At 45.0% G+C, this 11641-nt stretch overlaps 1 protein-coding gene across 1 annotated transcript; it reads left to right on the top strand.

The window, feature by feature from the left end:
* The first annotated feature begins 1480 nt into the window (after positions 1-1480).
* LOC143939934 (olfactory receptor 11L1-like) lies at positions 1481-2534 on the top strand. Its single transcript, XM_077461026.1, has one exon. It carries the CDS (start codon positions 1481-1483, stop codon positions 2402-2404), a length of 924 nt encoding a protein of 307 aa, XP_077317152.1. The 3' UTR covers positions 2405-2534.
* The last annotated feature ends 9107 nt before the right edge of the window (positions 2535-11641 follow it).

Below are 11641 nucleotides of genomic sequence, written 5' to 3'. Positions count from 1 at the left end.
CATCTGCTTATAATTATTATGAAAATAATTCAATTCTATGACAACTGAGGTTCGTTAAAAAGGAAGATTGTAGTATCATCCACAAGAAACTTTATTGGAGACTTCTCAGACAGAACACCATGGTAAAACCATGTTCTGTCTGAGCAGTCTCCAATAAAGTACCAGCAGTATGAGACCCACCTTTTCAGACTTGCATCATCAGCTACAGGAGGGTGAGTTGGCTCCATGCTGGTCTGCACCTGCCCTTGGCATCCTAAGTTATTACTAAAACCAGTAATCAAATGCCGAGGCATTATTTAATATGATAAAGAGTAGATACATATATATTTATATAGTCTTACAGATACAAACAGCCCTTTGAGGTCAACCATAATGCTGATATGGCCCAGGATGAAAGTAAGTTTGACACCCCAGCTCTAAAGCCACTTGATCAGGAATGTTGTTTATAAACATTTCGCAGAATATGTGTCCTTTTTACTGGGAGGATTCAGACCATGTTTCCATAAAGGAGCACACTGGTAAAAACAAGGTGTATTCATTCACAGCTCCAGAGAGCATATAACATCAAAATCACTGTAGCTAGGCACTGCTTTCCTTGGTTTCCGGGAACCTAAAACAACTGGGAGCGCCCAAATATGTGGAGACAGATACATTCTCCAAAGGTAAAATTTTAGGTTTCTGAACTATCCCAAGTTTAAGCAGCATCACATATGTCAGTACAATTTGTTTTCAAACCACAAACCCAAAACACCACCAATACAAAACCATATAGTGGTCCCTCTTGTTTTTTCCCTCCTGCCTTCTTCTCTGGATTTTTTGGAGCTTCAGAAATCCTTAATGACCTATAGGTTATGTAATTATCCATAGTAAGCTGCATTTCTTAAGCCCCATACACACTATCAGAAAATAGTGTGTATTGGCCGGTTTCCCTCTATGTTTCAAAGCAAGTCGTAACCGAGCATAAAAATAATGTATGAAAATTTGCATACAGCAAAGGCTTTTTATTTATTTGTTGTTTCTGATCATTCGCAATCTTTTGTCTCTGATATTTTTCGCATGAAAATCGTACCAAAACTGTACACATTAAACGAAAATCGTTTGTTCTATTCCCATGCGAGAAAAATTCTGGAGTTTCTCCCTTCGGAAATTTTTGTTCGAAAGGTCAAAGTCGGCTGTCAAAAGTTGTGTATACACTATCAGAATATTGTACTATCGTTCCTCGTACGAAAATGTTTGCCCGTTTTTTTTTTATAGTGTGTACAAGCCATTAGATCAAACATCAAACAAAGCCATGTTATAGCATGTCAAAATACATACACTTGAGCAGGGATGCAGTTTTATGGAATTTTGGTGGCAAGAGAAATAGAGCAATATTTACATATTGTTTTATGTTCAATAAACATTTAGTAAAAATTATCATTTAAAATGGTGTAATTTTTACAAAATATTTCATTATTTTTTTTCCAGCATACAAACAGCAATGGAAAATCAGACCAATGTGAAGGAGTTTATTATTCTTGGGTTCTCAAACATACTAGAATACCAGAATTTCTTGTTTGTGTTTTTCTTGCTATTGTATGCCATCACTATCACTGTAAATATATTCCTCATCACCATAATTCGAGGTACACGTCAGCTCCATAAACCTATGTATTTCTTTCTTAGTAACTTATCTTTCCTTGAATTGGGTTATATCTCTGTAACCGTCCCAAAAATTATTATAGACATCCCAAGGAAAAGGAAAAGCATTTCTTTTAATGGCTGTATCACCCAGCTCTTCTTCTTCACGTTCCTTGGGGCCACTGAGACCATTCTTCTCTCGGTTATGTCCTTTGATCGATTTCTGGCAGTGTGTTTCCCTCTGCGCTACACAAGCATAATGACTCATAGGTTTTGCTTCATTTTGGCAGCTGCCTCGTGGGTCCTTGGTTTCTTGACCACATCATTTCCAATTATTTGGATATCACAGTTGTATTTTTGCAGTGCCAATGTCATTAACCATTTCTTTTGTGAGTCAGCTCCATTGCTTAAACTGTCCTGTTCTAACCCTTATTTCAGAGAACTCACTGTCATTGTCTGTGCATCTTCAGTCATCCTCAGCTCAATTTTTTTAACCATGATGTCTTATGGATTTATCCTGAGGGCTATATTGAGAATTAAATCCATCAATGGAAAACGGAAAGCAGCATCTACCTGTGCTTCACACCTGTTTGTGGTAACCACCTTCTACTCAACAGCGTTTGCCATGTATATTAAACCCACTGCAAGTGAAGGATCTCTGAACAAAGTGATGGCATTGTTCTATGCAGTCTTCACTCCTCTTGCCAACCCCTTTATCTACAGTCTACGTAACAAGGAAGTAAAAGAGGCCTTTTTGTTCCTCACAAAAAGAAAGTGGTTCTGAAGCTATTTAGGAGTCTTTGACAGTAAATTAGCATTGTGCCAATAAAATAAAGTCATTAATGAATATTTCAAAACCCACAGTATTTAAATGTTAGTACAATCAAAGCTTTCTAGCTTTAACCACTTCAGCACTAGCCTTCATTTTCCTTCATAAGTTTTCAGTTCTGTGATAGTTAGATGGTCCATCATTCAACACTGCACCCACATGACTTAAAATTATTTTTTGGGACAAATAAAGCTTTTTTTAAAAACATGTTTATTTTTTATTGTATTCAAAGCAGCGCTCACTACCACACACAGTGTAAGTGTGGCTGAAGCTCATAAAGTCCCATAAGAAAAATAAAGCGTAATGCAGGGTGATGTGATAGACAGTACGTGAAGATTCCTGTCATTATCTGTAAAGCGTGCACCAAACACCATAGCCTGCACCTCGTGAGTCACTCTCCTCCTAAAGGTATACACTCACCAGACTGCTGAAATAGAGAAGCCCGAAAAAAGCTCAAGGGCATTTGTATGTTCAGGAGTACATCCGTTTGATTCATCACTACATGGGTGGTTGATCATATGAGAAAGAGAAACACTCCACATAGCTTGATCTCATTTCAAAAAAAGAAAAGAAAAAAAGGAAGAATCTGTTAAACAACATCTTATTATTGCAGTCATATGGCACAGGCCAAAAATGTATTTTTAACCAGCACAATATTTGTTTTTTTATAATCATAATGATTAAAATAAAAATACAATACATTGTACAGTGTACTGCAGTATTTTATACTGACTTTTGTAGAAGACACATCAGAAACATGTCAGAATCATTACTGTACTGACACAGTCAGAAACGTGCCCGCAGAGATACCATCAGACTTGTACTGACACACAATCAGTACTGTAACGATACAGCCAGAAACACGCCTGCAGAGATACAATCAGTACTGTAATAATACAGCCAGAAACATGCCTGCGGAGACCATATCAGTGCCATGTTGAAATAATAAATAAACATATGTAGTGCTACCCCCGCAGAAGCTGCTGTTCTCTTTAGCCCTACACCATCCCTCACCCCCACTTACACCATCAGAATACCTTGGTTTGGAACTCCAAGCGGACGTCCAAAGGTTGCACACAGTGCCTCTTGGAGAAATAAGCAGACTATATTGGCAGATTAAAATTACAATATAACAAAGCAGATTGGTAAATCTGCATCAATGCACATAAACACTACAAAAATAATACAATGCAATACACAGAGGTAACCCTAAGGAGCAAACTCAGCATATACTGCTGTGCTAAGGGCGTAAACAGTAGCTCTCCAAAAGAGAGGTTTCACCTAAAGTGACCAAGATGGACTATAAAGAGATAAAACAAGCTAAGTCCTTGAAAATTCTAAATCAACCCAGTCCTGGATATCAATGGCTTAGGGTCCTGTATTTGGCTTTGAGGGCTGCTGCCTGATGATGATAGGTCTATTCAGGGCTTTTTTTCTCAAACAATAGGTGCTGGAACTTAATAGTGGGTGTGTTCAGTCAAATTTCACGAAAGCATTAGGAGGATCAGGAAGTGGGTGTAATATACTACAGTTTTCTGCCAGCAATGGGTGCCAATTTAAAGCAATAGAATCATAAGTAAATATATACTGTATGATGACCAGGACAGGCCTTGTCTGCATAGGTGAAGGGTTGCCCTTCGAAAACAGAGTGTAATGCAAAGAAACATGTGACAGTAACTAATGCCCAATGAGCAGCCTGAATCGTGTATGTGAAGCGAACGTTTAGTGAAAAAGTGCTGCAGGGTTATGTGAGAGGGGAGCCCATGTACTACACACCTGACTGACGACCTAGATGCAAAGCCCTGGTTAAGGTCGAAAACTCAGTTGACAGGGAAGATGCGATCCCTGTATATATATATATATATATATATATATATATATATATATATATGTATATATATATATATATATATATATATATATATATATATATATATATATATTGTAATGTTGGGGTGATTAAGCACAATTGGTAGATGCACGTTTTAGTCTACATCAGGCAGGCGTTTTATGGTTAAGGGCCTGGTAGCCCACGTTTATTATAAGAAAACAAAATATTAGTTCATCCAGTAATCCCACGCAGGGGTTTAAATTCATTCAGCACACAAATGAACATACCAAGCCACCTGGCTCTCAATTGTCAACAGTTCCTCTGCTTGCTCCCAACAGATTTGTCAACTCTTTCCAGCCCCCTGGACTCACCGACTTCCTTAGTCTTCCTGACTCTCAAGGTTGTCAGCCTTTCCCAGTCCCTTACACGGACTACAGTCTCCCACAGGGCAAACCACTCTTCAGCCAGCAGCAAGCTGTTCACACTCCTCCACCTTCCACACCAACAGCCCTTCATTTATATGGCTTATATGCAGCTGGGCACACACCCTGCTCGTTAACATCAAGACCCAGACACAGGGCTGGAGATATGCAAACTCTGTGTCTGCGTCTCGTTTTCCTCCAATTTCATAGGGACAGAGCCTCGCTCTGTCACATATCCCCCCCCTTTGTTTCGATCTGGAGGGAGGAACACCAGCACCCATCATGATGGTTGGGACACCTCTGTGCTGGCTGTCAGCCACGTAGGCCCAACCTTTTTTCCGGGTGCGCTTCCAGGAACATTCCCCCCTGGATCTTAACAGGTTCCTATATTTTCCTATACTCAGCCTTCCTCTTCTTTTGGGGTCCCTGGGCTTATTCACTTTTCTTGGGGGAACTCTGCCTTCCTTGAGCCCTCCTTTCAACTTACAAATACCCATTTTACCCTTCACCATCTGTATTTCAGGTTCAAAACAGTTTCTCTTGTTACCCACTGCAACCAAATCATTGTTTACAGAACGAACTCTTAACAGATCACAGCTTTCCAATTCAGTGTTTGTTAGAAGAAGACCCGAGGAGGGACTACATCCGACGGGACCATAGCACAGCTCCACCTCACCCGTTGTCCAACACTCCATGGGTACTTGTTCTAACAACCTACTCTGACCCAAGCATAACCCATTTTTTCCATGTGAACACATTACATTGTTATGGCAACCAATATTAACACTTTCTTCCATAGTGTCTCCGGGCACCTTAACTTGTACCTCTGGGCGAGTGACAGAAAGCATCTCTGCTACTGCTGAGTCCATTCTGGGCCGTTCCTTCTCATGAGGCCTAGCGGGTAAGGCAGTATCTGCGCCCTCTACTGACCACTGCTCCGCCGCACCTCGGACCACACCAGCAGAGATGTTTCTAGTCACCGCATCAGACGGAGAGACCTCTGATATCTCAAGCAGTTCTCTTGCGTGCCTTCCATACCAATCAATAACTAGAAGTACGCTTACAGAGAATCTGTAGATCCTGTGCCAAATGGTTAATGATTGGTCCCACCAATTCCACTCTTGGTCAAGGTTTCCCAGCACTGCCTGTACCACTTGGCTCCACCCATTGGTGCTACGCAGCACCACCTGGTCCAACTGCGGTGGAGATACCCAAGTATACAGTAAGTTCATCTTTACCAACTCCAGCATTTCTAGTAAAGTTTCTGTCATCTCTAAACATCCCATGTCTAAACACCAGAACTTTCTAGGGTCTTCTACCCTGTCCAAGACATGGAGGGGCTCAGCGACTGCAGGTTGAGAGGGTGAGACATTTGAAGAGACCTCATCCTCCTTGGAGGTACTCATCATCACAGCTTGTTTCTCCCCTGGAGAGCTGTCAGACACATGTCTCACACTTATCCATTCTGCACCAGTGTTGGTGAGCCTCTGCAGGTCATTACAAGTCACACTATCACTTTGATACTTAATATCATTTAGCTGTGGGGCTGTGGACAACACATCTGCGATGCCAGTGCCCTGAACCGTTTCTTCAGAGGGGAGGGCATCAACCTTTGCAGGGACCAGGACGCCCTCAACCACCGGCGCCTCTGCGATCCCCCTGTCTGGCATAGCAGTTGTGTCCACACCCTTGTTACTTAAGCTAGCCCTATCCAGCATGGCTAGCAATTGTTTGGCCCAGCTGTCCCAGTCCATTGTGGTTCCACCATGGGCGTTCCACAGTGTTGCATCACCTGCTGTAGAAAGCCGCACAGAAACATGGGATTCATTAGCTTTAACTGCACATTCCTCACTTCTATATACATCATTTTGTAACACCATACTTTTATCAACGTTGCATTGGGGTGATGCTTCATCACCTAAAGCTTGGTGCAGCACACCATTTTGAACACCTTTTTCTGGTGGCATTACAGACACATTCAGCTTTGTACACTCAACTTTTGCAGGCTGAATTAACCCCTTGCCCACTGGGCTACATGTAGGGTTGTGGGGCTGCGCCCACACGCTCTCACTGTGTGAATTAGTCCCCCCTTGTTCCACCAGCATAGCACCAGAGCCATCCTGGGCAGCCTCTGACTCCAACACATGGAGACCCCATGAGACTTCCATGGACAATCCTGTGCCTCTGCCTGTCATGGGAGATCTCCTACTCTCATCACTGGTAGTGAACACATTACCAACCTCACTCTCAGATATGACATTACAAGAAATACATGCTTCAATGTCATTACACTCATCACGTTTAGCAATAGTATCACTTTTGTTAGTACGATCATTAGCATTCTCATTACATGTAGACACAACTGCTGTTTTTGTGGTTTGTTTATGAGCCACCATAACCTCTGAGCGACTCTTCACAGCACCTGCTCTCTGTAAAGGGGCACTTTTGCCTATTTGGGCAGCTCCATAGCTGACCTGGGAAACTCTCTGCTCCAACACTGCAAGCTCCTTGGAAGTTTCCCTGGGCAACCCTGCAGCAGCTGTCACTAGGGAACATGGTACCAGCACTGTTTTGGTCACCCCTAGCTCAATTTTCCCAGCCATCTGCTGGATCATAGCAGGCATATGCAGAGTCCCCATGTCCTTTTCAGTCTTTAGCCCTGCGTCTAGTTGGGCTTTACGCTGCGCCTCCCCACTGCTCTGGGTAGCACAATGCAGAAAGTCTATGTCCATTTGTACTGCGGATCTCCCCACTGGACATACTCCCACTTCACTGGATTCAGCATCATAAACTGAAACAGTCTTACCAGTTCCTGCAGCTGATGTCATAGCCTTCACTTGAGTGCGTTGTCTCACTGGTGTGGTGTCTCCACAGGCTGACTCCCCCATGTGGCCAGGGAGCAAAACTGCAGCCTTTCTGGACCCACTGACGCCCCCTGTAGGTAACACAAGATCCTTGTTGCTAGGGGTAACTGCAGACTTGCGCTCCAAAGCTGGTTGGCTATACCTCATGCAGGATTCAGGCTGATATACTCTCCTTTCTGGACTGACCCCTTTGCCTAAGTGGCCATGACAGAAAACCTTACGTTTCTCTGGATTTCCAATTCCTAGGTCTTCCGGCGACACTTCTCCCGTCCTGGAGCATTGCTGGCGGCCCATGATACGATATACCTCTCCTCTAAGAAGGATTTCCTCTTTAAACTTGCGATAGTCATCCTGGTCCCCATCCATCAAATGGTAAACCGACCGGAACTCTATCCGCAATAAGGTTTGCAGCAGTTTTGGCCACCGGTCCCTAGGCCATTTTCTCTTTACAGCAACTTTTTCAAATCTTACAAGGAAGTCTCCCACCTCCTCTGTAGGCAGCATGGGTTGCACATAGTCAGAGGCCAAGATCTCAGCCCCTTGCAGTGCACCCGACTCTTTGCGATTCCGCTTGAACCATTCATTTTCTGTCTCACATGTCACTGGCCCCTTTTTACTGGTCCTACAAGGTGGAGACATCTTCTCAGGCCATGCTGAGCTCACTTCTTGGCATCTCCTCCATGACTGGCTCTCACTCGTTGCCATTGGATACCACTTCTGAGGACACAGCTGATCACAATCATTAGTAGATGAGCTCCAGAATTCATCAACCTCCCATCCAGCTTGGTTATTCCACAAACATTCCTGTGACAAGGGGCAATGGGCAACAGCATGTCCCCACTCACTACAACGGATGCAGCGCAGAGGCCTCCTTGCGTCATGCTGTGGCACCTTTGGGCTCAGGCTGCCAGGAACAACATCCTCTTTAACTTGATTAAACATGAACTTCTTGCTTTTTGACTGCCTCATCCTTGCAATCACATGCACACAGCAGCTTGTAACAGTTCTCAGCAGAGAAAGGAAAAAAAAAAATCTGATGTTTAATTCTTCCTTCACAGGTACACAACCTGCATGCAACACAGTCCATCAAATAAACGTATACGCAATGCTGTTCGCCTGGCTGCCACACACAGCTAGCAGTAGTTCCTGATGCGACTCACCATGGAGCAAGGACCCGGATTCCACCGTCTACGTGCCCGCATTCTCCACCACTTGTAATGTTGGGGTGATTAAGCACAATTGGTAGATGCACGTTTTAGTCTACATCAGGCAGGCGTTTTATGGTTAAGGGCCTGGTAGCCCACGTTTATTATAAGAAAACAAAATATTAGTTCATCCAGTAATCCCACGCAGGGGTTTAAATTCATTCAGCACACAAATGAACATACCAAGCCACCTGGCTCTCAATTGTCAACAGTTCCTCTGCTTGCTCCCAACAGATTTGTCAACTCTTTCCAGCCCCCTGGACTCACCGACTTCCTTAGTCTTCCTGACTCTCAAGGTTGTCAGCCTTTCCCAGTCCCTTACACGGACTACAGTCTCCCACAGGGCAAACCACTCTTCAGCCAGCAGCAAGCTGTTCACACTCCTCCACCTTCCACACCAACAGCCCTTCATTTATATGGCTTATATGCAGCTGGGCACACACCCTGCTCGTTAACATCAAGACCCAGACACAGGGCTGGAGATATGCAAACTCTGTGTCTGCGTCTCGTTTTCCTCCAATTTCATAGGGACAGAGCCTCGCTCTGTCACAATATATATATATATATGTATATATATATATCTATATATATATCTATATATATATATTTATGGTTGAAGCCCTATGACCGATACGTATCCGAACAATACAAACTTATCATGAGAAACCCTATATGAAATGGACCTGAAAGTGTGCCCTGGTCTAATGGACGGTATACCAAAATAAGGGGGCAAAACACTTAGGTAGGGATAAGAGAGTTTATTGTTTCCAGCTTAACCTTTATTGAGCAAGTTGAGTGAATGCTCGAGACATCTCTACCTGTGGGTTAGGGATGTACCGAGTGAAGCAGGCCAATTTCCACCTGCCCAATCTTTTGATGACGTGGTCCGGGACCCCATGTCGGGATGCGGATGAAGCTGCTCCGATGCGGAAGGAGTGGCCGGAATACTCACCGGGATTGAGGAGCAAGTTGCGGAGGAGAATCCTAACATGTTTAATGAACTGGCAGTTCGTTAACGGTTTGACCGGGAAGGGCAAAAGAGGGCTAGAGTCTGGGAGCTCGGGTAGCCGAGAGAGTAACTGTGTAAGCACAGCGACCGGGCACCAGGCGTTGTTGGTTTTGTAGAGGTGGATATCTACGCCGGTGCCTGTTTGCTGGGTCTTGGTTACCGAGAGGTGGAGGATGAAGTGGTCCTGGTGACAGAGCAGATGACATCTGCGAAGGACTGGAGTGATGTGGGCTGTTATGAGTGAACTCGCTGGGCCGTAGGAAGCCATAGTAGGCCAGGTAAATGGCTGCCTGTATGACCAGACTGGGGAGAACACCGAAGGGGTAACTAGTAAGCATGGTGGACATGTCCCTGAAGATGGAACTGGTGATGGGGAGCCGTTTGACTTTTATTGGCGGCTGTTGCTTCTGGATGCCGCGCAGGATGGCTCGGATCGCGTGGGACGAGAAGATGGACGGCTTGGTAGGATCCTGAAGTGAGAGGAAGTGCTGTATGCTAGCTAAGTATAAGCGGATGGTGTTGAATGACAAGGCCAGTTGATTATGGCAGTATGAGGTGAAGGCTAGTATGTGCCTAGCATCTGTGGGGGTGCCTACTGTGGAGGCAAGCAGAAATGTATTGAACGCCTTCCAGGCTACCCGGTAGGCTTTCAGAGTATTGTCCGATAGTGAACGGTTGATGAGCTGAGTGGCTCTATGTAGATGTGGCTCTAGTCCAGGGTCAACTGAGACCAATGCGGGATAGGAGCTGAGACCGTATCTGCACTGGGAACCTGCTGAAAGAAGGACAGGAAATTAAAGCGGGACAATGCGTCAGCTGCACAGTTGTACTTTCCTGGGATAAACGTGCAGTAAACATTAAACTGATGCTGCAGAGACAGCTGCACCAGCCTGCATAGGAAGGACATCACGGAGAGAGATTTGGACCTGCCCTTGTTGACAATTTCGGCTGTGGCCTGGTTGTCGGTGGTGAAACCTACAGTTTGTCCTGTCCAGGTATGACCCCAGAGCTGGGCGGCTGCTACCATGGGGTAGAGCTTGAAAAGGGATGAAGACTGACTAAACCCAGGGATCCTGAGTATTTGAGAAGGCCAGGGTCCGGCGAACCAATGGTGGCCAAAAATTGCCGCAAACCCTGTGGAGGCCGCGGCATCTGTCACTACCTGTGGCGAGAGAGGTGAGATATACGGGATGAACAAAGAGATACCGTTCCAGGTGGACAGGAACTCATCCCACATCGACAGGTCGTCTGCTAAGGCTGCGGTATCTAGGCATAGGATTTGATCCGGGTCTTGTGCCTGAGAAAGGTAGACCAACAGGCGTGAGACAAAGTAGCGACCTTGTGGAATTATACGCATGGCATAGTTGAGCATGCCCAACAGCGACTGTAGCTGCCTCTTTGTACACCCCCTGGTGCGGGTGAACTCGTGGAGAACTGCCCTGATGCGGGTCAGTTTGTCGAGGAGCAGGCTGGCCTGCATGGAGCTGGTGTCTAGATTGACTCCGAGGGAGGTGATTGATTGCGCGGGCCCGTCCACCTTATGTTCAGCGATGGGAACATTGAGGTTCCCAAAGACGGTCCTTAATTTGTCGAGGTCCCTTGGAGGTGTGCCTGGCTGTTCGATCAACAGGAAGTTATCCAAGTAGTGGATAACTTGCTGACAACCAACTTTGTGCAGGAGAATCCACTCGAGAGACTGCGCGAATGTGTCGAACAGCCACGGGCTGCTTTTAGAGCCAAACGTTAACTTAGTGGCGAAATAATATTGATCTCTCCATTTAGTTCCGTGCCAGCACCAGAGGGACGGGTGGATAGGCAATAGATTAAAGGCGTCGGATATGTCGGCTTTGGCCAGCCACGC

The sequence above is a fragment of the Lithobates pipiens genome, unplaced genomic scaffold (genome assembly GCF_037356315.1).
Source record: "Lithobates pipiens isolate NorthernLeopardFrog02 unplaced genomic scaffold, aLitPip1_a1.2 Scaffold_3, whole genome shotgun sequence".
Taxonomy (NCBI): Eukaryota; Metazoa; Chordata; class Amphibia; order Anura; family Ranidae; genus Lithobates; species Lithobates pipiens.
Note: the sequence above shows the minus strand (reverse complement) of the source record. Positions and strands in the feature narration are given on the sequence as shown.